General features: G+C 47.3%; 2 protein-coding genes across 5 annotated transcripts; one reads left to right on the top strand and one right to left on the bottom strand.

Moving 5' to 3' along the window:
• Positions 1-429: 429 nt before the first annotated feature.
• LOC135418690 (torsin-1A-interacting protein 1-like) lies at positions 430-11,974 on the bottom strand. Of its 2 annotated transcripts, none has more exons than XM_064664207.1 (6): positions 11,498-11,974; positions 11,157-11,225; positions 7,451-7,561; positions 6,329-6,387; positions 4,020-4,083; positions 430-2,945 (listed from the first exon to the last, which is right to left on the bottom strand). In XM_064664207.1, exons 1-6 carry the CDS (start codon positions 11,901-11,903, stop codon positions 2,146-2,148), a joined length of 1,509 nt encoding a protein of 502 aa, XP_064520277.1. In that variant the 5' UTR covers positions 11,904-11,974; the 3' UTR covers positions 430-2,145. The 2 variants fall into 2 exon arrangements, with proteins under 2 accessions (XP_064520277.1, XP_064520278.1); XM_064664208.1 differs by having other exon boundaries at positions 4,020-4,079; positions 6,328-6,387; positions 11,498-11,964.
• A 4,004-nt stretch (positions 11,975-15,978) lies between these two features.
• Positions 15,979-23,991, top strand: LOC135418688 (torsin-1A-interacting protein 2-like). Of its 3 annotated transcripts, none has more exons than XM_064664204.1 (6): positions 15,979-16,147; positions 17,006-17,206; positions 18,863-19,165; positions 19,313-19,633; positions 20,042-20,206; positions 20,987-23,991. In XM_064664204.1, the coding sequence occupies exons 2-6, from the start codon at positions 17,173-17,175 to the stop codon at positions 21,748-21,750; spliced, it is 1,587 nt and encodes a 528-aa protein (XP_064520274.1). In that variant the 5' UTR covers positions 15,979-16,147; positions 17,006-17,172; the 3' UTR covers positions 21,751-23,991. The 3 variants fall into 3 exon arrangements, with proteins under 3 accessions (XP_064520274.1, XP_064520276.1, XP_064520275.1); XM_064664206.1 differs by having other exon boundaries at positions 15,986-16,147; positions 20,042-20,140; XM_064664205.1 differs by lacking the exon at positions 15,979-16,147 and adding an exon at positions 16,191-16,680.
• The last annotated feature ends 3,460 nt before the right edge of the window (positions 23,992-27,451 follow it).

The following is a 27,451-nucleotide window of genomic DNA, read 5'->3' as shown; positions in this document are numbered from 1 at the left end:
GTCAGTTCACAGTGCACTAGTTTGCAACAGCAAAGGTACAGAACATGCAGCCAGGAGTGGAACAAGAATGAAGTCATCCCTTTTGTCAGCTGCTGACTCTTGTATTGGGCTAATGAAACAAGTGAACCATATCTTATCATTAGTTCCAGCTGAAATCAGAACTGGGGAATTAGTACAAGAACACCAAGTAAAAAACATTGCACAGCCATTTCCTGAAACATTCCCTGTCAGAGAGAAGGCCTGATATTATGGAATATACACATCTGCATCCCAGTATCTACCACTCCACTAAAGTTTCTTAAAAGTTCTAAATTTTTCAAAAGGTTGTATTTTAGGCATCTGTATTTGAGCAAAGGTAAAATGAACAACTTAAATATGTTAAAAAAAAGTCTGACCACTTAAAATTCAGTAGACAAATCTTAAAACAGCTTATAAAACAAAACAGTGTATTTATTTTGAATCATTACTAAAATAGCTTCCATAATATACAAACAAATATGCTATCAGGACACATTTGGAAATAAATCACAGTTGTTGCTTTTTTTTAAAAAAACATTTGTCCAGTGAAATGTTCAAAATGTAAATGCCATCTTTTCCTTCCTGAGCTATTCTTAAACATCCAGAACAACAGCACTTCCATGTCTTTTTACTGGTTTTATTTCTCCCATTAAAATAGGAAGCCGTATCCATTGCTGGCTCCCAGTGGTTAGAACAAATCCACCTCTAGCTTAAGTGACCACAGCTCTGTGTATCTCAAACTGTGTTCTTTGATATGCTTCAGGTGATTTTGGTCCATTCCCTTAACATCCTCAACCTTTCCTTGAACAAAGAAGCCAGAAGCTCCAGCTCCTCAATGGATTTTTCCTGATTAGAAAGGATTTTTTGCAACAAGGCAGCTCAAGGGGCGCAATCTCTCAGCTGTTACAAGAAAACATCCTATTAACTTGACAGGATCTTCACATGCTCCTTCATACTCAATAAAACCAAATGTACATGGACCAATAGCTGAGAGCACAAAGTAACAGCAATGAAATGGAAGTGCTGGAATTCTCTTTTTTTTTTTTTTACACGAAGTACTTACAATAGAAACAGGTACATGTTTTTGTTTTTAATCTGGTGTGAGGAATTCTTGACATGAGAGACTAAAAAAACATTTTAAAAACAGGCATTGCAAATCTGTTCTCTGCCAGAAGGTTATACAGCAAGCTGCAGGTTATACACAGATACAAGAAGAATGGTTATTTTTCTGGGATACCAAGTACCACAAATAAATAAATTCTCTGGATGCAAAAATAACGATCTTAGTAAAACGAGAAATAATCTATGTCTTCCTAAAATTTTGTTTGGAAAGGAGACAGTACACACACAGGGCTGACATTTTATTGTTTCCCTCCAAATTTTAAGACTTGCAGAACTTTGACAAAGAGTAGAGAATTCCTGGAAGGAGCCAGGCAAAGAGGTGCTGAGGGATTATTTGATGTCAGTACTACTAAGCTTAAGCAAGCCTTTGTACCTCAGCTTTTCTCACTCTCCAGAACTGTTTAGGGAAGGCTCGTTTAAGGGAAAAATGCTTGCTGAAAGGTTCTCTGCAAGTCACAGATTTTTCAAGCAATTTTGCCACTTCCAGAAGTGGCCTGAAACAGCTGACATCTATGTTGTGATCAGATGGATCAAGAAAAAGCTTGTGCTTATGCTCACATCACTTTATCATCATTTTCAGCATCTCTGGCAGATGAAGGTGATATTTTTGCATTCTGTTACCTTGTCAAACGAAACACCAGCTTTATGCACCACCAGAAAAGGATCCTCAGAGCAAAGCCAACAGTGCATCAAGTCAGCTCCACAGGGAGATGAGTGATTCTGCGCTGATGGACAGTTACGCCCAGCTCCAGGACAGCAAGGCTGGACACGTCACTGAACACAACTTACCAACAACCAGCAAGTTCATTGCTTACACTCTGTAGTTTACTTAGAGAATTCCCAGTTACTTTAGCAGAAACAACCCCACCAGCTGGTGGAACGTCTCTGCACAGAAAGGACTTTTACACTGCTGTCTGAGCTCAGCAGCAGCAAGTTCTTCCCTGTTCAGCCACTGCAACGTACATTTTGTGTCTTCCTCCTTTCCTGAGTCCTCTCCAGTAACTCTTACGTGCATCCCTCCAGAGAGAGGCCCTTTTCTGGCCAAACGGGCAGCACGAGATGAGATATCCGGCTCCACAGTCCACTCAGCTTATCTGTGTCCATGCCATTGTAAGAACTAGGAACATCTGAGCCGATGAACTTTGCCTGGAGGAAATCCCGGACTTTCTCCTCCACTTCTTGAAAGGTGAGGCTCTTTCCCAGAGACTGCTCGTCCAGGAGAACTGTCAGCAGAAGGGCCACGTCCTTAAACGCCGCGTTTTCGTGGTCACAGTACTTGTAAAAGATCAGGGTGGAGCCTGCAGGCAGTGACTCGAATCGATGCACCACTGCCACCTTCTTGCCTTTACTGAACCCAGAGCTGAGCTCTTTATCCACCTCCAGCTTGACATAGTCACTGTCCAACAGGGCCTTGTCCACCCCATCGATCTGGATGGTAGTAGCGTTCTGGGAGAAGGCAAAAGCATCAGCAATCTCATTACTCAGGCACCTCAGTGCCTTCTCAGCTTCCCGGCCGGCTGTGAACAGCAGGATAGCCGGCTCCAGGTGCAGATGGGAAGTGTTAAGACGTTTCTCAAGGAACACGCGGGCTCTTCTCCACAGATTGGGGTCCTGACTTTGGTAAGTATTTTTCAGTTCCTTCATCCGGGCCCGAAACGTTTGCAGAATTTCAGCATCTCTACTTGAAGTCCCATACAGAAGACTTGGAATTCCACTCCAGAAGACATAAAGCAATGGGATGCTAATTAAAAGAACCAATAAAAAAGTCTGGCCCTTGTGAAACCCACTCTGCAATTCACCATCATCTATAGAAAAAGGGAGCAAACAAGAAGAAAACAATGTTTAAACAATGTTTTAAAAGGCATCAGAAGTCAACAAGTGAGAGGAAAATAAGAGGAAACAGTAGAATTCAGTGAAATCATCCCGTTCTCAAGGTAGCAGTACAGTAGTTGAAGAGCACAGAGATGTTCTAGCTTAAAAAAAAAGGCAAACAAACCCACAAAACACAAATTTGAACTTCTTAAGCAACTTAGTGAAGAAACAGCATTAATAAAAAGAACATTTTTACACATTTCTGGATTGACTAAGAAATTGGACATTCTTCTGAAAAAGGATTATTTCCTGAAGTTTATCAATACTTTGTTCTATTCAATCAAATCCAAATGAAGAGCTTAAAACTGGTCCCAAAAAAGCTCACGATTTTTCCTACAGTTCGGCTCTGCAGAAAATGCCCTATGCAAAACCTGGCAGCACCAGAACGTTTCTGTGTTATTTCTCTTTCCTTAGTCCCATAAGGATAAAAATAGTTCCTGCAGCAATATTTGCAGCTCAAACACCGGTGGTCAGCACTATCAGAAAACGTTTGTGGCCTTTGGATCAGTGAGCTTCTGTACAAAGAGTACACACAGCAAACAGTGCACAGGAAACTACTTCGATTTGGTTTCTTATTTAAACAGTTAAATTAATAACTGTTTCATGTACTACAAGCTTGATTCTGTTCCCAGTAGAATTGGTGACAAAATACACCAATCTTCCTGGAAACAGGAAGAACTGTGTGCCCTGTGCTACCTTTTCATACCCTAACTTTTATCAGGCCAGCAACGCAACAATGGTTAAATAACACCACCACTAGGCCTGCCTCGGCGTTAATCTTGTAAACATTACAGAGGGAAGACCTTAAATTCAGGTGAAAATGTTACTTATTACACAACACTCTTCCTTCCTTCGTGCTGATAACACGTGCCCTACCAAACAAGTCATCTGTTCTGGCAAGGACCCTCGGCTGAACACCAGTTACCAGGAACTGTGGTAATTGGAAAGGCATGAAAATGGTTAAATGTAACACAAGCATGAAACAGAAGTGAAAGCAGAAGTCTTACTTTTAGCCAAAGGCTGTGACTGCTTCCTCACACTGGACTGATACTGAGATTTACTTCTGCCTGTTAAGAGATTAAGAAAGGAACATGAGAAAAAAAACAAAGACAACAGTTATAACCAACTCTCCATCTATTTACCAAATGCCAGTTCTCAAGCCATCCTGACAATCTTGCATAAAAACCTCAAGTCCTCAAACTCCCACAAATCATCCCCAAAGACTTTAACTCTTGAAAAATTACACAAATAAAAGCAGATTTCAAGTACAAGGTGACAAAATGGCAGAGATTTAACATCCTATTATTTTCTGCACAAGGGTTCTATGTCCCAGTCAAGTTTCACAATTTTGCTTAAGAATTTGAGGGACGTGAAAATGGAAACTCAAACAATGGACATACTAGAAAACCAACATAATGCAAGATATAAGCAGCAAAAACAAAGCAATCTGTTAAATACAGTCTTATTTTCCCTCTCCATGGAGGCCTGCTTCATCAGCAGTCAGTTTCTCGGGATGAATTGTGCTTTTAAAGCAAAATGGAAGCTTTCAACTTCAAAATATACTTTTGGTTTATTTATTTAAATGGGCTCAGACAGCAGTGTACAAGAGGCATTATCCATAAAAGTGTTATGAACAACTTTCCCAAGAGACTGGTATGAATATACACAGTGCAATTATTGGTCAGCATGTTTTCTGCATTTAGTCAGTTAATTAAAAAGACATGAGAATTTCTGTCTCCTTGTGAACAACAGCAACTGGTTCAAAGCTGAGGGCTCTTTAATAATATATAACCAAATCAGGACACTTTCAATGGCACTATTGAGAATAAATTGAACAAACACACCCCAGAGTAGTTATTTAAAGACACTGAAATAAATTCTGTAACCTTGTTTCTGTATGAATGTAATCGTAGAAGGTGCTAAAAGCAGCTCTGGTTTAAGCTGGAGCTTAACTGGCTTAATGAACTACACTATTCTGTAATTTCAACCCCCTGCCCCAAAAGGGCACAGCCATGGAGCTTCTCACTGGCTAAGCTTATCTCAGTCTTCTAATAGTTAACAGATCAAAATCACCTCGATTCTGTAACACTTCACAATGAAGCCCTGTTTGCAGAGACTAGGTTTCATATTTAGGAGACATCTGTAACTCATACCCTAAAGGAAAAAGTAATTCAATAAACAGTCTAAAACCAAATCCTACCCTGCCTAAGAATCTTGCCTTATTTACAACACAATTTGCACAGAGGCCAAGCAAATCATTTGCATTGCCTAACTCAAAAAGTGTAAATTTTGCAGAAACCTTAGAGCTTTCAGAGTTTCAAGTGATCTTCCTAAGTTCTTCACCCAACACACAACTAGTCAGTCCTGCAGCACCTATTACCTCTGGCACAGGAAAGGAAAAGTACCAGACTAGCAAGAACTCCTTGCCTCAATTCATTCTTCAAAGGCATTCACAGATCTGCAGCTACCACAAGATAAGCTGCTCTTCCAGAAGGCACCACAGTTTTTAAAAACAACAACAAAAAAAAACAAAACCAAAAAGAAATAAACACCTGAACTACCCTCCCAGGTTCTCCAGACTGAATTCTGATTTACAAGACTTTGTTTATCTATACCTGCTGAAGACAGAAACAAGCACCAGGACATTACTAGGAATTTAGAACATTATTTACATTATTTTTCTTCTTCTTTCAAGTACTTCTCCAATTGGACAAAAAAAAAAAAAAACAAACAACACAACAAAACAAAAACAAAACCAGAAACAATAAACCCACAAAAACAACCAGAAGTCTGCACAAGGAGTTGGTCATTAGATGACCAGACTGGATTTTGCCAGCAAAGAAAATTGCTGCTTCTTTCCAGGAGTATATGACAACTAATCCAGCCACTCTTCCTCAGAGAAAGGATAAAAGGTAAGGTGTTGAGTACAGACTAACATTCACTGCCACCAAAAGACAAAGGTTTTGTTCCCTTTCTCAGCTCAACCCCACAAAGCCACAAGTCCATGCTCCGCACTTACAGTTCCATGAGTCAACTCCATTTCCTAACCCAGCCAAAAAAGAAAAACAAAAAAGAAGAATGGGGCATTTTCTGTGGTCAGCAAGTTGAATAACCTCATAGAAGGGCTCTGACTCTGGAGTGTGCTGCCTTCTCCAGCTTCCATTTGAATCTGCCTCCTAGGTCCCTTTCCCTCTTCCCAGACAGTGTCCCAGGGCACAAGAAAAACCAGAAGCAGAGGAAAGGAAAATAATTCTATACTTTTCCCTTAATTACAGGGAAAGACTAAGTATCCCTTTTTTTTTTTATTTTACTTACTCTGTGGTGTAAAAGTTGAGAAGTGCTCTTGATTTTTCTCAGGGAAGTCAGCCTTTATTTCTGAAACCAAAGCACAAATGGATGAACTGAAGTTACCACATCAGAGGCCAGAATCAGGCAGACCAGCCATACAGTCTTTTAGCTCTTTCTATGAAATCCACAAAGCTTATTATGGCAGGAGTATATGCTGTGCTGCCAAACCAAGCCTGCACCATATGACAGCCTCTTGGACCCCTTTTCATCTCCTCTGTAGCCAGAGAAAGCTTAGCAAGGGCTTAATTTGGCCTTCACCCTGCTTTTCCCAATATGACACAAAATCATCCTTATTTAAAGTATCGATGCACTAACAGTATAGTGCAAAGGATGGCAAATCAGCAGCATTAACTGACTGCTAATGCAGGGGACGATATTTGTCACTTCTGAAACCAAAACTGTTCAACAGAAGGGAGAAAAAAGAAACAGAGTAAAGCTATTCCCTTAACAGCACTGTGATCAAACCTGTGGGGACCCTGGCAAACATGTCCTTGGCTGCCTGAGCTAACTCCTACAAACCTCCCTTACCTAGTGTATCCATTTGCATGTATTCAAACCACCTGTAGTAACCTTCTGCTCGGCTAAAAATTATCCCATTTTTTTTCCTCCTTGTATACCCCCAGTGCTTCTGTAAAACACCGAGAAGAATCTCTGAGCAATGAGCAAAGTGCTCCCTCACTTGGAAATCCCTTGGCTAGTCAGCTTTCCCCTGCTTAAGTCAAAGGTAAGTCATCTTTTTGAAAAAAGAAGTTTTGGGTTTCTTCACCTGAGGCAATTAAAGATCCACTCTCAGAACAGTTTTTGAAGAAGGTATGACATCACTCATATTTTTGTTTTTCAAAAACCAGGCAGCTGTGTATTTATCAAAGTTAAAATCTGCATTTTCTTGAACATTAAGGTTTTACACCCAAGCAGATGATCATCATACCACAATCAATTTTACTTTGACTCGGGCAGGAGTACACACTGAAAATTTCTTTTTTTGAAAAATCTTTCTAATCCATTCAGATTGCAGCTCGACAACCCCCCCTCTTCTAACAGAAGCAATCATTTGTTACATCTTGGAAAAGGTACTGGGAAAATGTGTTACCTTTTGATGTATAAACGTTTGGTCGCCCTGCCGGTTTCTTGATTTCATTACTGTCATAAACCTTTGCTTTTTCCTTTACTGGAGTCTCTTCAGAGTAAACTGCAGAACCACCTGTCAGGAGGCAAAAAAAGAACAAAAAGAGGATTTTTGTTCATCATAAATCCGAAGGACTAAGACACAGTTTCAGAACATCCGTGATCTAAATCAGTAATTTTCCAAGTTGGGATCTCCCAAGAGTTACTTTCTTACAATGTAACCAAAAGCAACTAAGACTTGAAAAGCTTATAGTAAATTTGAGTTCACTACAAATATACCTGTCTAACATCGCCACACCTTTTTTTTTTTTTTAATTTTTATTTTTAGGAATCCTTGGCTTAAAAACATGAGTGCTAAGAGCCATAAAATGCTCTACACTAGAGGGATTCAGTGTAAACTAATAAATACACACCATGGAAATATAGAGAGTTTTTCCCACATCTTTGGGCTCACAGCTTACAAACAACAACTGTGCTGTCTTACGTAGCATTAGGCAAAGAGGAAAAGAAAGAGAAGCAAATATAGAACATAATTCCCCTTTTTATGTAATCCAAGCCATCCTCTTTCAATAACCATAAGGGCAACCTAGGGCACCCCTGCTCCTAATTCAACCCCCTCAGGTAGCTAGGAACAACCTAAACCAACACCTTTAGGTTGTCTGCCAAATTACAGAGTCATTCAGCTGTGAAACCCAACTTAGTTAATGCAACTAACTAGAAAGAGTACATCCCTAAAAGATGGCAGGAGTCACAGAGCAAAGGTCAGGGCTGGGAAACCAGTCAAAAGCAGAACACCAGGAAAAGAGATTTGAAAGGATAAAGTGCAACCACATGGTTTCCAAAATTCAAGGGGTTGAAAAAAAAATCCACACACAGAATAAAAGCTGCAGTACAGTTGTGGAACAGAGACCACGGTACAATGATCAAGCTGAAGGGCATCAGCAGAGAAAACAGCAAAGAGAAAAATACAACTGATAAAAAACATTTTCTAACATTCACACTTGGCCCTTTAATTCTTTAAAAAGTCCAGGGTTGTCCCAGGGTTTAATGTGTTTCTGCAGCTCTTTTACCGCACGCCAAGGGCAACGCACAGCTTGCCACCTAGTGTTTAGTAATTTTGCTTCAAGAGAGAAAACAGACTTTTTCCTCACGTGTTCTGGCAGCTTTAGCAAGCCAGTGTACGTAAAACACACAAAGGAGAAAAAAAACCCAAACACCAAACCCATCCAAACCACAAAAATGGGTGAAAACTGTATGTTTTAAACTAAGTTACAGGTGCAATAGTAAAGTATCTGCACACTGTGATGGGGACGCCGTATTTTCAGATCCATCCTAAAAAGCTGGTAAGTGATTGATTTCCCACAAAGCTAAGAATGAAGAGACTCACTAAATTACTTGATTTTCAGAAATGCCAAACAACATACCCATAATATTTCACTATGTACCAGGGCTTTGCAAGAAAATCTCACTGGTAGTGGTGACCAGAAGACCAGACAGATCTGTGAGTCTGAAGAGGGCTACTCAGTGCAGTCCCTACTTTTTAATTCCTCTCCTCTTCTTTGCATCCAGCAGCACTCTCTGTCTCAAAGAGTTCTTAGAAGTTGTTGTACAAAGGAAAGGTTTGTATACATACAAGTTCATTTCTCTCATGAAGGCAGCTTGTGAACCAGCACCTTCTGTACCAGTGGGTATCACCAACAGCAAGTGAACTCCCCTTTATGAAGTTTAACTTTCCTAGAAATATATGTAATTCCACTCCAGACATGCCTGTTCTTTCCCTACAATGCCTAAGTCTCCAACCCAGAGGCTCATTCCTGCCTCCCACACAGTTAGTGAGGGTTTTTTCAACCCACTATAAATCTGCTAGCCAGCCACCTGCCAGGAGAGAGTGATCTTCTTACTCTCTCCATTTCATAGCCTAGGCTCATCAAAGGGTTTAGAAATCTGCGAGTTCACAAACTACAGGTTTATAGATTAAACCAAAATATAAAGCCACTATTTTAACATAGTAGAAATTGCTCTTTTAAGTTTAGTGCCTTTGTATCCCTGCGGGCTCACAATCTTTTTTAACAGAGGTGAGCCTGAGATGCGCTTGCTGCCATGTTCCACAGCAGTGACAGAGAGCACGAATTCCTTTAACTCATATGCCCTATTTCCATATTTTAAGAAAACTTACAGACCAATTGCAAGCATGTCTCTTCAGCTCACTGATCTAGAAGCTGCTTGATCCAAGGCAGGGTTTGTAGGCTCTTAAAGCTTTTCAGCTCTACAAGCAAGTTGCCTGATCTATATTTAAAACCTCTACGCAGAAGCCAGAAACCAGTTTCTCAAGTTGTGGTTTTGCTTCCATTCTGTTCTCAGGAAAACAGGACTATTATGTTCCTATAAAAACCCACCCTGCTTGTCCCTCTGCCTCACAGACTATCCCCTAAACTCTGCAGGAAAAACATAATACTACAACAGCTGGGAGGACTCTGAGGGGGGAAAAATTCTCTGGTTCTACATAAACAAACAGGGTCTCTTATCATATTTTTACACCTGTTGTGACTATAATCCAATACAGCTGCTAAGAGCTCGGGGAGGTGGGGGTAAGACATCTCCCCCCAGACTCATTTTTAGAGAAGTCTAGTTAAAAAAAAAAATCAACACTCAGCTGCACCTCCCCTAAAGCAGCCCAGCCACCTTTAAAACACTAAGCCTCTTAGTACCCTGTCAGCCACGTGGGAGCAACAGCTTGCCACAGCTTTATTTCACAGACAAACCTTTGTACTTTTCCAAAGAAATACTTCTAACCTTGCTTTTTCTCCCTCAAGATAAGATTTTTCCATGCCTCCTGGAAATCCTGCTTCTGAAGCAGGATATTGGCAGCCCTTTTTAAGGGCAGTGCCACATAATCAAGGCCGTGCACTGGAACTGTAGCAAGAGCATGGGGACAAGAACTCGGCTGGGAATGCAGGACAGGCCCAGACTAGCCCAACTCATCCCTGAGCATTGCCACGCACTGATAACGTACACGTCCTAAAACAGAGTAAAAGGGAAGTACAATTTACTCATAGATTTCTGATCGAATGACAGGCTAAAGCCACGTGACTGCACTGCACAGTTAGTAACTCTCTCCAGTTTGAGAAGGGTACAGATTTCATCAACTAAAGCACCAAGAAGGTGCCACACAGCGCCAACACAACGGCTTGTGCAGCCCAGTCCAGGAGCAAGTACCAGACCATGCTTGGTGCTTCAAAGGAAGGACAGCCAAGCCCCAATTATGCACTTCCTCACAAGCACTGCTGCTCCCTCTACAGAGCACAGCCTTTGGGGGATCTATTTCTGCAGCTCAGGATACCTTATTTAAATCCGGGCTTTCAAAGCCAAGCACCGTTAGTAAAATCAGTTATTCCCCACAGTAGTGCTGTGATAAAACACTGTTCCAAGTGATGCACTAGGAGAAACAGCCACCTCAGGGCTTCGGCGTGCTCTGCACGCACCGATCCTTTCGAGGAGGGTTTCTCCTTCCATCCCTTGTGTGCGGTACAGAAGCCGCAGCGGGATTTCCTCACGTGTGCGCCAGAGCCACGGTAAAAAATAAAACCCAATAACTCCATTTCCTCAAGTTTTGGGCATCGCAGTCCCTTTGCCAGCGGCGCGGACAGTACCCTCAGGGAGTTAAAGCCTACCTGGCGATCTATACGCTTTTATAGGGGGTCGCGTCAGGGAGTCTGGGGTCCCAAAGTGAAGCTCGTCCCCTGCAACGAGAAACAGGTGAGGGGCGAGGCCGCGCAGCTCAGCTGAAGCCCGCTCGAGGCTCGGGCCTGACAGCCTTCCCAGCGCACCAGCCGCGTGTTCAGACTCGCCAGGACCCCGCGGTGCTTCCAGCGGGGCAATCCCGCCCCAACGCCCCCCGCCCCGGGGGGAGAACCACAGGGCGAGTCCGCCCGCCCGCCCCGCGCCTCCCCGCCGCGCCCTCAACCGCAGGATCCACCGCGCGGCGCTGCGCCCGCCCGCCCGCGCCGCTCACCGTCCACCGCGTCGGGCCGGGCCGCGCCATCCGCCTCATCCTGGGGCCCGTCGGGCCGCACCGCCAGCCGGGGGCTCTTCCGCCGCCGCTTCAGCCCGGCCTCGTCCGCCGGGGCCACGCCGGGGCCGTCCGCCGGGGCCGCCTCGTCCTCGCCGCCACCGCCGCCCAACATCCCGCCCGCCGCCGCGCCGCGCCGCCGGCCCCTGCCCCGGCCTCGCCCCCGGCCCCGTCCCCGCGCCCGTCCCCGCCCGGTGCCGGTGCCGCAGCTGCCGCCTTCCCGCGGCGGCGGGGGCGGCTCCGCGGGGCTCCCTTCCCGCGGGGCGGGACCGGGACCGGCCCCCTCCGCTTCCGCCCGCGCGCGGAGCGCCCGCCGCGGCGTCACGTGGTACCGCGGCCGGTCCGACATGGCCCGGGAGCGACCGGGACACACCGGGATCGGCACCGGGATCGGGATCAGCACTGGCGGGAGGAGCCCCGGGAGCGCCCGGCCCGCGCTGCCGCCCCCCAGTGAAAAAAATGCGGGCCGGCCGCGGCCCCCCCCGGCCCCGCGGGGCCCCCGGGGCGAGCTCGGGCGGCCTCGCTCCCGCCGCCGTCCGTTCCGTGTGCCGCCGGTCGCACCGGGGCGAGCGGGCCGCCGGGGCCTTTTCCGGAGACGTAAAACCCTGTAAAATAAACACAAGTGGGAACTAAAAAGTGCCGAGAGGGGCTTCGAGGGAGATAAAATCCTTTGGAGCTGGTAACACGCTGCACTAAATGTCTGCCCACGGTGGGGATCGTTATGGTTAACGGGATCCAGAATGTCTCACTAGGCATTTCACTTTCTTTCCCCTTTTGTTCAGATGTGTTACTGGTAAACGGGGATTTTAAAAATCACGGAATCACAGAATGTGCTGAGTTGGAAGGGACCCACAAGGATCATCAAGTCCAACTCCTGGCCCTGCACAGGACAACCCCAGTAATCCCACCTTGCCCCTGAGAGCATTGTCCAAACACCTCTTGACCACTGCCCTGGGGAGCCTGTTCCAGTGCCCAACCATTTGATTGCATTCTTGATAAACCATTTTTACCCGGGGATGTGGTAAAGTTCCTATGACTGGAAGTTTTCAAGATGCAATTGGACATGATCTCCTCTAGCCTCCTTTTCCCATGGAAGTTTGGACCAGATCATCTTTTGAACTTCCTTCCAACCTGAGCTGTCCTATGTTTCTGTGATGTTACTAAGCAAAGAAATAGCAACTTTCTTATTTCACAAACACACATTTTCTGAACCTCTGCACAAATGCTCACCAGGGCAGTGAGCAGTTCAGGACCAGTTTGGAAATGAGTTGCTGAGCAAATAGGGGCCCTTTTAAAAATTCACAGAATCCCAGAATTGTTAGGGTGGAAGGGACCTCTGGAGATCACCCAGTCCAACCCCCCTGCCAAAGCAGGATCATCTGGAACAGCTGACATAGGGATGCATTCAGGCAGGTTTAGAATGTCTCCAGAGAGGGAAATTTTACCACCTCCCTGGGCAGCCTGTTCCAGTGCTCTGCCACCCTTAACATAAAGTTCTTCCTTCTACTGAGGTGGAGCTTCCTGTGTAATGGCCATAAACTAAAACACATCCTGTTCCTGGGCACCACTGAACGGAGTCTGGCACCATCTTTTTGGAACCTGCCTTTGAGATATTTACATGCTTTGATGAGATCCCCTCTCAGTCTTTTCTTCTCCAGACTAAACAGGCCCAGCTCCCACAGTCTCTCCTCATAACAGAGGTGCTGCAGACTCCAAATCATCTTTGTGGCCTCCACTGGACTCTCTCCAGCAGCTCCTTTCTTACTTATACTGAGGAGCCCAAAACTGGACACAGCACTGCAGATGTGGCTTCTCTAGGGTCAAGTAGAGAGGCAAGACCACCTCCCTCGACCACATTATTCCCAGTGCACCCCGTGATCCCATTGGCCCTCCTGGCCCCAGGGCACGTTGCCGGCTCATGGACAACTTGTCATCCACCAACATTCCCAGGTCCTTCTCAGCAGAGCTGCTCTCTGGCAGGTCAGCCCCCAACCCGTACTGGTACTGAAGGATATCTACACACTGAAAAAGTCAGGATTGAGGAAGGTGATACTGACCCCTGTAATGGCAGTAACTTCATCTACAATCTTCCAGAACATGTGTGCTCACATTTGTGATGTTACTTGTTTTGCAGGGTTGTAAGTGTTGGTAGATGTGTGTGTTCTTTGCACTCCAGCAGGAAGCTGTCTGAGGGAAGTGCCACTCACCGTTCCCTTCTGTGACTGTCTTCTCTGTACATTAATTTCAAAATAAAAACTATTTTAATGCTTTACTAAGACACCATAAATGTTCCATTTTTACCAAGAAGTGAGTATTTGTGAGATAAGTTATGCATACTTCCTACTGTACCAGCAGTAAATACTGTCATTCTTTTCAGACCTAAAAGCAGAACATACACATTGAGCAATGTTTTCTAAAGCAAAAATAAAAGAGGATGTAACAAATACCACATCAGTAGGTTTTAAAGTACAGCTGAGCCATCCGTGCAGTTCAAATCAAGTAGAAAAAAGACCAATCAGCTCATGATTCCTGACCAGGGGAACTCCACCTACAGTATTGCTTTATTCACAAGTTTCCAAAGAAAGTTACCAAAGTATCACCTTGTGTAAATATTTCCATAGCGTGTCCTTTATATTTCACCTACTCACCATTGATTCTTCTACAGATTGAGAGAAAACATTATCCCAATTTAAATTAAATTCTCCCTCAAACTTGACTTAGAAAAGACCAGATCTATTAGGTTGCAATTCTGTATATCCACTCCCTTCCCATGAATTCCTGTTTTCCTTTCGCTAAAGGCAAAAAAAAAAAAAAAAACCAACAACCCAATGTAACATAATATCAAGATCCTTTTTTGTAACAGTTTTGTGATGACTCATGCCTTAGCCCAACCACTTAATTTTCCTGCCAAACAGGTTTTTGGGAGCAGGTTCTCAACCCCCAGAGACTGAAGGGACCCCCTGATTTTGTCACATGTTTGCCACTGTTTTCATGACACTCGTGCTTCTGTGGGAAGGGCGGTCCCTCAGCCCTGACTGCCTCTGGGGATGAAGGAACTGGATGGTTGTAGGGACAGAGGGATGTAAAATACCTTGATTTTTGTGAAGCCCTTGACACCTGCGGCTCTTCTCTGCCATTCCTTGGCTGTTCCTTACTGAAGCAGGTGAAGGCAGGATGTGAGATGGATGCCAGCCAGGAGCAGGGCCCTCTAGGTGACCTTGGCCTCTGTGAACCAGCCACACCGATTTTTGTCCTTCCTGCTTTGCCGCTCCCCAGGTTTTACAGCCTCTGCTGCACCCAATGAGAGGTTGTTCACGATGTGCAGAGTCTGCCCACAGACACCTCACCTCCTCATCACCTTCCTGATAGGACCAGCGTTGGTATTGATACCTGTGCACATGCTGACACCCCTGGGACACGTGACACACACGTTTTTTTGAGCCCTCTGAGACTGCCTCTGTGTCAGTAAGAGTTCTTAAACAGCACAAAGACATATTTTTTTTCTGCCCTTTGGAACCCAATCTGTTCTACAAGTACTAGTAAGGGGAGGATTTCGTCAAGTTAAAACGAAGTCAAATCAAACACATCAGTCACATCCTCCCCTTCAGCCCTCGGGTCTCCAGATTGAGGAGTCCCAGCCATTCAGTGCCTGCCATTGAGTGGCTGCTCCTTCCCAGCACTGTTTCAGTTGCCTTTTCCTGTGTTTTGTCTCAGCCATTTGCTGCTGGGCTCCTCCGGGGTTGCTGGTGAAAAGGCTGCAAGCTGAGTTCGAGGGGGTTTGCTATCTCTGCGCTACTGCTCCTTGTGCTGATGCCTTGCCCCTGCCATGCTCCATGCTCCTGCTTTCCATGATATATGTCCTGGGCAGGGGGAAATAGGGAAGGAGTTGGAACCTACCTGTCCCCTGCGCTAGCACCTCAATTTAGAACATAATTTTTTTCGGGAAAACATTGCCGAAATGAGGCCGGGGCAGATAAACACACTCTCAGACCTTCCCCCTAGTTGCAGTCTTTCGACCACACTGTAAGTGGGCATTGGGGGGCTCCCCATCCTTTTCCCGCCAGGCTGCTGCTAAAGATTCTCCATTTCACATCCTTCAGCCCCCAGCCTCCCTGCACTGGCCCAGTGTGACATTCCCAGAGTCTGGGCTTTGCTACCTACGTTTTTGCATTGTTTTCCTTGCGGTACTTTTCATAAATCAACTCTCAAACCGGTTCTCTCCTCACCCTCATTTCCTTGTTTCGATCCACAACGCTGTTACCTAACGCAGGAAGCTGCCGCTCATCCAGCGTGCCTGGAGGAAACGGCACAACCACAGAGCCGTAGAAATACAGCCAAAAAAAAAAAAAAAAAAGAGAAAAACGATTGTTTCCTGAACGCTCCGGAGAACGGCTGTGGGAAGGAAAACTACAGCTCCCAGCAGGCTGCCGGGAGCCGGGGAAGGGCAGAGTTCACCGTCACGTTTCCAGCGGAGGATTCAGGGGGTGTGTTGGTGCCCTGCCACGACCAGAGCCAAAGGGCCTCTGGGAAGGGCAAGCGGAAAAGCCAACTCTGCTTTTCTTCACCGCCCTGACCGGCTCCGAGCCTGCCCGGGTAAGCGTCCGACTCCACAGGACACTTTGTTTCCCTGACTTCCTTCTCCTGCCGGAGCGTCACCAGCGGGAACAGCGCAGGGAGGGCAGGGACGAGAGCCTGGCGGCAGAGCAGCGATTGTACCCCCCCACCCCTCCAAATCGCGTCTCTAAGCGAGAAAACTCCGCTGCAGGGGGGCTGAGGTGCCCCCCTGTGCTGGAAGAGCTGCTGAGGAGGCTCCTGGGGCGGGATTTTTGTGCAGAAATCCGCGCGAACCGCGGGGAAAGTTCTTCGGGAGTTTTCCATGCCGCCCGGTTGCGCTTCTGAAAGCCACCAACTTTTCTCGGGTTACCCCAGCGAGCCCGCCTCCGTCCTGTCCCAAAAAAGCGCTTTAGCAAGGTGGGAAGGATCTCTGGAAGGGTGCAGGAGAGCCAGGCTGCGGCTCCGGGCTCGCAACACCCGGGCAGGGCTGTGCTGAGGCCGCGGGGTGTTTGTGCCAGCGGCCTCACCTTCGGCACCGCTGTCTCCTGATACAACGTGCTGGAGGCAGGACGGTAAGTACAGCGGGGTCACTGCTCTGTGTGGACCGGGCTGTGAGATTCCAGGTGCCCTGCCAAGCCCCAGACTCCGGGCCTGCCATCTCCGAGTCCATCCGGATGAGAAGCCGGTGCCTCATCCCACTGGCGCGTCCCGAGACAAACGCGGTTTGCATTAACCCCTGAATTACTTGTAGCTTGATGGGAAGCAAAATAGCTGACAGCGCCTGGGCTGAAGGTTCCTGGTTATGGGTGACACCCACCCTTTTTCACCTTGGGAATCATGGAGGGAGGAGCCTCTTCCTCCTCCGTGAATCACCGCTCCTGTGTTTCTGCTTATCAGGTTCATGGGCGTTTAGTTGGAATTCCCGAGACCAGGACAGGATGGTGTCTGTGAGGGGGGTAGGACTTGGTCAGCCACTCGAACAGCGAGGAGAAACAGCTCCGTATGACCGAAAGAGAAAGTGAAACGAAACAGTGCAGAAGCCACAGCTCCAGGGGAAAAAGAAAATGGAAGAGAATCCAAGACAGGATCTGTCTGGAGGTAAGGAAATCACTATGCTTACTCTATCTACTAGGAAAATTCCTTTGCAAGAAATACTTAACAGTGACATGGGAAACTGAAGCAAAATAAAAATAAAATAATCCTGTCTTTTCCAGGCCAAGAAAAGCAAGTTGCTATATTTTTTTAATAGGGTGAAAGATGAACAAGTTACTTTCAGTTTTAGATTCCCATCTGCAACAGGTTTAGACTCTGTGTCCAGGATGGCAGCGCAAGGAAGTCTAAAGATCCAGGCTGGGAGAGCTTTCTTCCATGAACCCCAGTGCTTCCTGTCTACAGATGCCTAAATAATAAGCCAGTTTTCCACCACCTGTAGATGAGAAACCTCTGGAGGAGGCAGGGCAAGGAGTAGTTTGTGTCCAGCTTGAATAGCAGGATATCTCGAGGTTCCTCATGTTTCAGTTTCTGCTGTGTAGTTACATTCTCCAGGAGCTTTGTTATGACAATATACATACCAGTATGTCAGTGATACCGTGATGCCATCACCAGCTCAGGTCTGTCCTAGGCACTCAGAGGTGTTCCTGTAATAATCAGCAACAAAGAACGTAAAAATCGTATTCTGACGCATGCCAAGTGCAGCTTTTTCTCTCTTCTCAAATTAGAAGGAAGTTCCTTGCCATTTTTATCAGTCTTTATTCTAATTGTAGCATAATCACTTCTGTTATTATAATGCTTGATCATTTGTAAGCAATTTTTCACAAATAGCGGCTGAAATTTGAGCTGCACTCTTTGGTTCTTTAAGATCTAGAATATGTCACAAATGCTCGTGTTCAGCCTCAGAATTTCTCTATTGAATTGTGCTCCAGTGTTTGCTTTTAATTATATGTTGCCATAGCTCTTAGGGAGAGCTCCAGGACAGGAGGAGAGACAGAGCACAAGCAGAATTATCATTTACAATCAGACAGATGCTTGAAGTGCATTGGCATAACTGCACTCAACATCAGCCTTAGAAATTCTTCAAATCCACCGCTATCTGTGAAAATCCCTTATCTGTGGAAGATGTGGTAACAGATCCCACCACTTAATGAAGGAATTGCCTGCCCACCCCACCGAGAACGCAGGCTGGCATTGAATTAACTTTAACACAGCAGCCTGTACAGTGCTGTGGTTTGGATTCGTGGGTTTACAGAAGAAAATGTTGATAACACAGCAGTGTTTTGGCTATTACTGGAAAGTGCTGGCGCAGCATCAAGGCTTTCTCTTCCCCCCCACCCTTCCCTTGCCAAGCAAATAACGTGGGGTGGGTTTATTGGGCAGGGACCCAAGGTGGGCAAAGGGTTATTGAGTACAGTGTAGCATCATGCTCAGCAGCAAAAACTGGGGCACAGGAAGAAAGGGAGAAAGGGGGATGGCTTCCAAGGTGGCCATTGCTGGGAGACTGTCCTGGCATCATTGTAGAAGGTGGTGAGTGCTTGTCTGTCAATCTGTTGTGATTCCTCACCCTTCCCTTCACTCATTCAGCTGTTTGGATCTCAACCCGTGAGTTTTCTCACTTCTGGTCACTACTCTCTCCCCCATCTCACTGGGGGTAGATGTTTCTGCAGTGCAAAAGCTGGGAGTTTTAAGGTTGGTGGTAAAGCACTGGGCATTCCTGACTCCTGTGTGGCTCACTGGGCTTGTGAACTCTGATCCCAACAGCTGGGCCAGCCCAAGGTGAGGTGGGAAGCACAGCAGAGCATCCTGTGCACCAAGAGCCCACCCAGGAAACACTCGAGCAGCCAGTGACAAGCAGGTCTGAGACCTGCTGCAAACCAGAGCAGGAGCAGGACTCTTCAGTGCGTGAACCAAGTGCTGGTGGAGGAGAGACAACGCTGCCGGGTTTAGCTGGCCCCACACTGGAGGAGAAGGCTCCCCAGGAAACTGAAATATTGCTGGAAGAACCTGGGAAGACAAGAGATGGTGCCTCAGAAAGATCTCAGGAAGAAAAGGACTTGGATGAAGGTGAGTCTCTCCCCACCCCTGTGTACAGCATTTCCAAAATGCTGATATCCTTGGCCTTTGCTTAGAGGAGGCAGAGCAGGAAAAAGAGCTGTTGGTTCTTGGGCTGAAAGAAACTAAATGGAGGTCTGCAAATTTTATTCCCCACAGCTGGGCTGGCCCCTGGTAAAATGGACAGCAAAGGAGACAACCCTGACCACCAGGAAACAGGGGAGAACCAGGAGACAACCAGTCAGTGTGAAAGCTGCTCCAAAGCAGAGGAAGATGCTTTATCAGCAAGCAAGTCACTGAGCTCTGACAGTAAAGTGACACATTTGGATGTGACTGCCACAGAAGATGTCACCAAGGACCTCTTGGCAGAGAGGAGCACCAGTGCCTCTCTCCCAGTGCAGGAGCCAGAGGAGCACATAGAGCAAGAAACACAGGAGATTGGATCCCAAGACACATTAAGGAAAAGACATGGGACCAAAGGTGAGCTAGTGGCTGCACACTGCTGCTCTTCCACCGTGCACATGCCTGCACTTCCCATGGGCATTAGAGCCATGGTATGGTGAGATCCCTATTGCCCATTGTCAGTTTTCCAGAGTGAAGCAGGAAAGACGGTATAAGAAATTAACTGTCTTCTCTTTTTCTCTCTCCTTTCACTCCTCCTTTTCTTTCTTTGAAAGGCATGAAACTACACTGCACTCTGCACTGTCTTTCTCCTTGCCCAGCCCCAAAAACAAAGAGCCAAGACTCAGAGCAGTATTAACCCAAAGCAATATTCACTTCTAACTCTTCCCTCGTCTGGTTGCTTCCGGCAGCATTTGCTTTTCTTACTACAGCTCATTTTACCTGTTCCCTCAACAGTGAGTGTCACATTTCTTTCTCTTACTGCAGGGCACACAGCCCCAAACCCAGAGGCTCAGTCCTGCCTGCAGAATGTCACCACCCAAAACACAGACCAGGAGAAGCCCAAGAAGTCCCTCGTGCTGAAAGGTGAGGAAAAGAAGCTTCCCTTGCATGTTACTCACCGACCAGCAGGCACTGATCCTCCAGGAACAAGTAATGAAGCACATTTAATTCTTTTTCTCTCTTGGGACCTTTCAAAGCCTTTTCTGAGGGTTTGAGGGGAAAACCATCCTCTTAAATACAGGCCCAGTTTCAGCAGCTTTCCCTCCAGCTCTCCAGCCTCAGAAGAAGGCATATCATGTTCAGGGTACTGGGAGTGCCCTGGGATGTTGTGGGAGGTCTGGGGTTCCTACACTAATGGTCCCCCAGTCCTGCCCTGTGTCACAGGGCTCTAAGCAGGAATTGTGATCCTCATTGTGCCACATATGCCTCCTGTTAAAAAGAGACCCTGCTTTGGCATGGAGAAGGACACAAAGCTGTTATCTGGACCTTGCTGTCCTCTGTTTTCTGAGCAGAACCATGATGGCCTTTGTTCACCCCGCAAGGCTCAGAGGGGGGCAGTGGTCACAGCACTTTAGCTGGGTCAGACACTTCCATGTGTGGTGTTCTGAATGGCCACAAACCTTAAAGAAAACACAGGAGGGGGAAGGAGAAGGAAGCTTGTGGCCAGCTGCAATTTCCTCAGGAAATTCTGCACAAAGCTGTAGCCTTGAATCCATCCCTGAAGCTGCAGCCCCCTCGCCTGGTGTGTAGGAGCATGGGTCTCACAGCAGCCCCTTCACCACCCCTGGCCAATCTGATCCACTTCCCCAGAGCAGGGGGGCAGGTCTTAGAGGGGAAAAAGAGCCATCATAGCTACTTTCCAGCATGTCACTGCAGGTCACTTGTGACTGACTTCTGTTCCCCATCCTGTGTCTCTCCCCTGTTGAACAGGGCTTGGCATCATGGGCCTCATATTGCTCGGCTTCTGCATATTCTGCTTCGGCAACCCGACCTCCAGTTCCCAGCAAACCCTCAAGAGCGCCACAGAGGCATTCCTGTTCCAGTTCAACCAGCTGGAGAAGAGGTTTCCGGGGCAGAGCCCTTACCTTTGGAGTCGTGGGAGCAAGGTCCTGAAGAAGCACCTGAACTCATCCCACCACACGCAGCCGGCCATCATCATCCTGACGGCCGCCCGCGCGGGGGAGCAGACCTTGCGATGCCTCAGCACCCACGTGGCCAACTCCTACTCGGCTGCCCTGCATGCCAGCATGGTGCAGATCGATGGCAGGGATAAATCCAGGCTCCAGAGTGACCGGGCCAAGCTGGAGGTGGACAAGGAGCTGAGCTTGGCGTTCGGTGCCGGGGGCCGTGCCGCGGTGATTCACCGCTTCGAGCTGCTGCCGGCGGGGGCCACCCTCATCTTCTACAAGTACTGCGACCACGAGAGCGCGGCCTTCAAGGACGTGGCCCTGCTGCTGACGGTGCTGCTGGAGGAGGAGGTGCTGGAGACCCACATCAGCCTCCCGCAGCTGGAAGAGAGAGTCCATGACTTCCTCTGGGACAAGTTCATCACCACCAGGACCCCCAGCTCCTACGACCACATGGACTCCGACAAGCTGAGTGGGCTGTGGAGCCGCATCGCCCACCTGGTCCTACCCATCCACCCAGAGCAGAGCATTGAGAAGGGGGGCTGCCATGCCCACGCCAAACCCTAGGCACAAAGGCAGCCAGAGCTCTGGGGAGGGTTGGAAAGATGGCCCTGGCTGGCTCTGGTGCAGGCAGAGGCACAACCAGTGTTATTTCTCTTCACTTTGTTTCTCGTGTCATCCTGGGAAGAGTTTGACAGATACAAGTTGATCCAGGACGTTTGGGCAGCTGATGCTTGGAGGTGATAGATCACACACTTCCTTCTGGCAGGTGGGAAGAGTGAGTATTTTAGACTGCTGGTTGCACAGGGGAACATCAATGTGTGGAGAGGCAGGAGGGAAAAACAGGACTTTGCAGGTAGTGTTTCTATCAGGAAATACATGAATAATGTACACAACAATGGACAGAAAGATACTGCAATTCAGTAGCTCTTTCATTTCTCCTTGCCCTTCAGCTTGCTAGTGTCGTATACATCAGTCTCACCATACACTTATCTAGAAGGTTCCTCTATCTTTGCAGAGAGCTGCTGGAACACAGACAGGTCAAATTCCCCAAAGCCCAACATTTTGAAGGCATGCTTCAAAAAGAAAATCAGTTTGCTAGTCAAGGGTTTGACCAGTCAGCCCCAACAGAGTCCCACTTGCACACCCTGACTGACACCTAGCAAAGCCCAGATCCTGAATATAGGATGTTCCAACCATCCTGCAATTCAGAGATTCCCTAAACATCAACCACAAGAAATGTCAGGTTTTCAGCACTTAAACACTTCACTAACAGAGGGGATCCCATATGCCAGAGAACAAGCTCCAAAACCAGAGAGCAATGAAACGTTTTGCTGTTGCTCAGATTGTGTGAAGCCTCAAGGGATTACACAGGTAAAAGAATAAGAAATACAGTGCAACTTAATGCTACCTCTTTTTTAAAAGAAGTCCACTTGATCCCTTTGCCACACAGTTTGTGACTCTCTCCTTGGGCTGGTGCATCAGCTTTGGTCCTACAGGACAGATTGCTCTTCACCCAGATCTCTGATCTGTGTGCAGGGCTGGGAGCCTCTGCCAGCCTCTTCCCAGGTGACTTTTCTTAATGAACGTAGATGTTAACATTGATATTTCAAACTATGTAACGTAGCACACCAGGTCCTTGCCCTCCAAGGTTACATTTGCCTCCCTGCCAGGCAGATGGAGCTCTGGGATACGGTAAAGCAACTAGGAGGGGAGCTGGTAAAGAGAAAATCTCTGCCATTAACACTACAAATCCTTAACAAAGCAGGTTGGTTTCTTACCGTGCCTCCTCTTCTGCATAGAAGTCCTGGAGACACTGTGGGGCAGAGCAGTCAAATCAGGGAACACTTGGGGGATAGGTGCTGGTTACAGCATTTATAATAACCCAGCAGGCAGCCCCAGTGCCAGCCCCACGTGCCTGTGGAGCAGGAGCAGCTGTAGCAGATCATGGCTCATTTCCATAGTGCAGCACAGACTGAGGCCTTGCAGCGCCAGGCTCTGTATCTGAACGGGAACAAATCGAGGACACGATGGTGTTTCTCAGAAGCTGCACCTCTGAGTGCTCCTTACAGCAACTGCACCCTGGCCTCGGATAGGTCTCCTGCCAACAGTGCCTTGCTGATCTGCCCCACCAAAGGCTGGGCTGAGGCACAGCCCTGTGCCCTAAAACCACAGCCTGTCTCTTCTTTCCCCCTGCCACGTGCCTTGACTTGTCTCAGGAGATTTGTGGCCATTAACTTGGAGGAGGGGACAAAACAAAGGAAAAGGGAGGGTTATTTGTTCATGTTCTGACCAAAGAACAGACTTTTTGGTTGAGTGGAGACATGAAGACAAGACCATGGGGGTTTCAACCGTGACAAACACTGGGCTAGATGTGAGAGCTGCCTGCTGGAGCCCAACATCAGCAGGGCAGCCCAGGGCATGGTTTTGTACAGCATACAGGTTGCTTCCTCCCCTCCCTCCTTTCTATTGCTATACACTACTTTGGTAACAGAAAACACTGTATCCTGCTCTGCACAGTTCAGTGTGGGTGTTGATGTAAAAACCAGCAGAGCATTAATCATGGTCTGCCAATATTTTGATGGAAATCTCTATTTTAACATTATCTCAGTGTCACATACTGTGTTTGCAATGCCTAGCCAAGGTATGCAAAGGCAGCTCCACACTGCCTGGGCACATCACCGTGTCACCCACCTGAGCTCTTCCAATACAGAAATATTTTTATGACCTTTGAAAGACAGAATATCTGCTTGCTTCTGAAACAGGACTTCTATTTAAAAATAAATGATGAGATTGTGAAAGAAACCAGCCAAGTGAGACTGGAGTCTTATCTTATTCCATTCTTTTTTCCTAGCTACTTTCATTAAGCAAAAGAGATCATCATATTGGACAAAGTTCTATTTAGGTCAGGGCTGTAGTTGTGCAAACAAAGTGAATATTTGTTGCTCCTGGAAAAACTCCAAGCAACATTTTTCTCAGTTGTTTGGGACAAATATTTACAGCTTTTCCAACTAAGCCAAAATTAAAAACAAACCCCCAAAGAGTTGCTGAATTCAACCCAGGCTGAAACACACTGGGGGTTTGCATAATACTCAGTGATGATAATGAAACTGAAATCCACCGACAACTGAAATGTTTTAGAAATACAGAAAGCAGATATTTCTCATTTCAACAGATCGATTCCACTTGATGTCTCACAACCTCAGCACACACTAAGTTTTACTTTTGTGGTGAAATACTTTGCTGAGCTCTGGCCTAAACAGAGAGAGGGCTGGGGGGGAAAAAAAAAAGGGAAAAAAAAGAGGATTTACCCTGTTATTCTGGATATTCTTCAGTCTTTGTCCAGGCCCTGACAACCTAAATACTCATCACACTGGCATCTGCTTTCACAGAGATGTTTATGCGATCGATTGCCAGAGGTAAACATCACTCATCTCCTGTTGTCTGATGCCAGAGGACAAGAATTGGTCCTAGGCCAAAGATTCAGATGAAAATCCAGTATCACCACTGGATAGCACCGGGGCTGGTCCTGGGGTCACTTCAGAGGGGACAGTAGGACCCCCAGCAAGGTTTCTACCAAGCCCTGTGGTCCAGCACATGCTTCCCTGGGGCATAGGCACAGCAGCTGCAGAGCCCCTGGCAGGGGAGACCAGCAGGTGACACAGAGGTGTCACAGCCAAGAGCAGATAAACTAAAGTTCCCCCTTCCCATCAGTTCTCTGATGGCTGTGACAGGTCAGCACAAGGTCAGGATGGAGCAGGACGTGGCCCAGCTCTGCAGCATCGCAGGTAAATTATTCCTCCCAGGCACCAATCCATCACCCCACAGCTGGTAATCTCTCTGGGAACACCTATCCCTGCTCACACACACATCACCCAAGCACAGCAAGGCCGCAGGTTTGGCTGGGGCTTATCAGTTGCCTACTTTTATGTCAATTATAAAACAAAATTAATTTTCAAGTCTTTATGTACCAAAAAACCCCTGAAATTTAAAAAAAAAATTCCTGTTTTTTTTTTTTTTTTTTTTTTACTTGTCCTATTAAACAATGCATCATTCCCCCCAACTCTCTCCCTTTTTTCTAGTCCCAGTCTGCAGCAGCAGTTCTACAGGGAAGCATATGCTGCCACAAAGTGCTCAACAACCTTAAAAATCACCTTGCAAATAACACAGTAGCTCAACTGAGGGGCAAAACCAGTTTGGAAGGCCAGTCTGGACCACTCAGTGCTGATTATCCATGTGACCCTGCAAGGTGACCTTACCTTGTCATCCCCAACCCTGTCCCTGTGACAGGCATATGGTGTCACATCTCTTCTTACCCCTTTGCACCAGCACGGGCTGAAGCTGGCAGAAGGCAGGATGCAGAGAGAAGGAATGAACCCAGCTCAGCCACGTCTCTCCTGTCGAGCTTTAACCCCGTGAGCCCTCCTGCAGCCCCGTGCACAGGCTCTGCTGCCACAGGGCTGCTCCCTCGGGGGTCACTCTGAGGCCAACAAAGCCTCCATTGTAAGAGAGGTTTGCAGATAATGGGAGCTCAAATCTGTGTTCATCTCCCACCTTCTCCCACTCTGCAGGGGGAGCAGCCGCACAATGAACCGCACAAAGGATCTTGGCCTCAGCCTGGGGGATGTGGATCTGAGAGCCCGCGATGAAAAGGCTCGAAGAATTCATCTTGCGAGTGCGTTCCCCACACAGGGAGGGGGGAAAGTCATGGTAGGCATCCCACTGGGCTCTCCCCGCTGTGGCTGGACTGTGCAGTTACGCTCAGGCTGAGGAGAGGCTCTGCAGATCCCTCATGAGGGCACTCAAGAGCTGAGGATCCTCTCCTTTCCAGAGGCAGTACACTTTAATTCCCTTCCTGACTGCGTTTGGAAGGTTTTTGGAGAAACAGTTGGCGGATGAAACCAAATTCAATGAAACAAGAGGATGAAATAATCCCAGGCAACTTCCAGGGAGGCAGGGAATGAGTACAAATCAGTCCCCTGCAAGCAGCCCATGTGTCTGAAGGTGGCTGGCACCGACAGTGAAAAACACTGGCTATGGAGAGACTCTTGGGATGAAACCAGGTGGCTCTGCTCTTGAGTGCTCTGCTCAACCTCGTGAATCCTTTAAACATTGCCTGGTGGTAATACAGACCTGCTTATGAAACTGAGAAGCAACTGGGAAAAAGCCCCTTGCAATGGTAGGGCTGAATGCAAAACCACAAAGGGCTGCCAAGCTCACATGTAATGTGTCCCACATCAGAACCAACTGGCCCAGTTAGAAAGTGGCAGCTTTACTTTATGGTCTGAATAAAGACAGTAGGAAAAAAAATACAAACGGGGAGAGGTGGATTGGAAATGATTATGAGACTGGAATTAACTTGTGGTGGCTTTGTTAGCAAGGTTTAAAATTAATTAATCAGTTAAGTAACACTATCAAACCTTCCCATACACTGCTTACCGTGGGAGGTGTCTCAAGACTACAAGGGAACATTTATCTCCCATGCCCTTGATCCCACATTAACTGAGAGCATTCAAAACCTCCACTGCACCTCGAGAAATAACAGCACTGTTTAAATTCAGGATGTGAAATGAAAAGCAGCATTTAACACTCTCTTGTTGCCTTCCACACTGCGCTTGTATCACTCCTTGTGAGCACAAGAGGCTCAGGAGTGACGAAAGGGGATGAAAGCAGGACTTGCAAGAAGGGTCAGCAGAGGGGGGGCACAGAGGGGCCTGGAGGGGAGAGAATCACAGGCCACCTGGATTTGCCCTGTCACAGTCCCTTAGAGCATCCCATGCAGATCCCTCTCTCCAAATCACCTCTGTACTGAGCTGCACTCCATAGCCTGCTTCTGCCTGACACTGGTTTTGGGAGAGGCTGAAGAAGATCACATGCACTGAAACTCGCCCAGCTGGAGCCAGCCAGTCCCCCTTTTCTTCTTAGTCACAGCCTCTCCCCCACCTCCGTGTCTCTCCACAACTTTGCTTATCTGCAGGGCAGGAGGTGCCTCCAGAGGAACATTACACAGGGCTGCAGCAGGGCAGGAAAGCCAGGAATTGACTCTGAAGCTTTTTCCCCCTCCCTGCCTTTGTAGAAGGCAGCTCATGGTGCAACCATGTGTTTTGTCAGCGCTTCTCACCCTCATTTTCTCTGCCTGGGTCAGAAGCAGATCACTCCCTCCTCCCCTGGCCCCTGCCTGCCAGCAAACAGCTTTGATCAGGAGTCCCCGGCCGGTCCCCCCTGCTGACACTCCATCATTCCTCTCCCCTCCCTCCACCTTGAGGCT

This window comes from Pseudopipra pipra, chromosome 9 (assembly GCF_036250125.1).
Source record: "Pseudopipra pipra isolate bDixPip1 chromosome 9, bDixPip1.hap1, whole genome shotgun sequence".
NCBI classification, from domain to species: Eukaryota; Metazoa; Chordata; class Aves; order Passeriformes; family Pipridae; genus Pseudopipra; species Pseudopipra pipra.
The sequence above is the reverse complement of the archived record's forward strand: the minus strand, read 5'-3'. Positions and strand labels throughout refer to the sequence as shown.

Coding starts and splice junctions, on each gene's coding strand:
- LOC135418688 (XM_064664204.1), top strand. CDS start 17,173: ATGGAAGAGAATCCAAGACAGGATCTGTCTGGAG. Junction 19,634..20,041: donor GAAAAGACATGGGACCAAAG/GTGAGCTAGTGG, acceptor CTCTTACTGCAG/GGCACACAGCCCCAAACCCA. Junction 20,207..20,986: donor CACTGATCCTCCAGGAACAA/GTAATGAAGCAC, acceptor CCTGTTGAACAG/GGCTTGGCATCATGGGCCTC.
- LOC135418690 (XM_064664207.1), bottom strand. CDS start 11,903: ATGTCGGACCGGCCGCGGTACCACGTGACGCCGCGGCGGGCGCTCCGC. Junction 11,226..11,497: donor CCGGCCCGACGCGGTGGACG/GTGAGCGGCGCG, acceptor TTCTCGTTGCAG/GGGACGAGCTTCACTTTGGG. Junction 2,946..4,019: donor GTCACAGCCTTTGGCTAAAA/GTAAGACTTCTG, acceptor CTTTTTCTATAG/ATGATGGTGAATTGCAGAGT.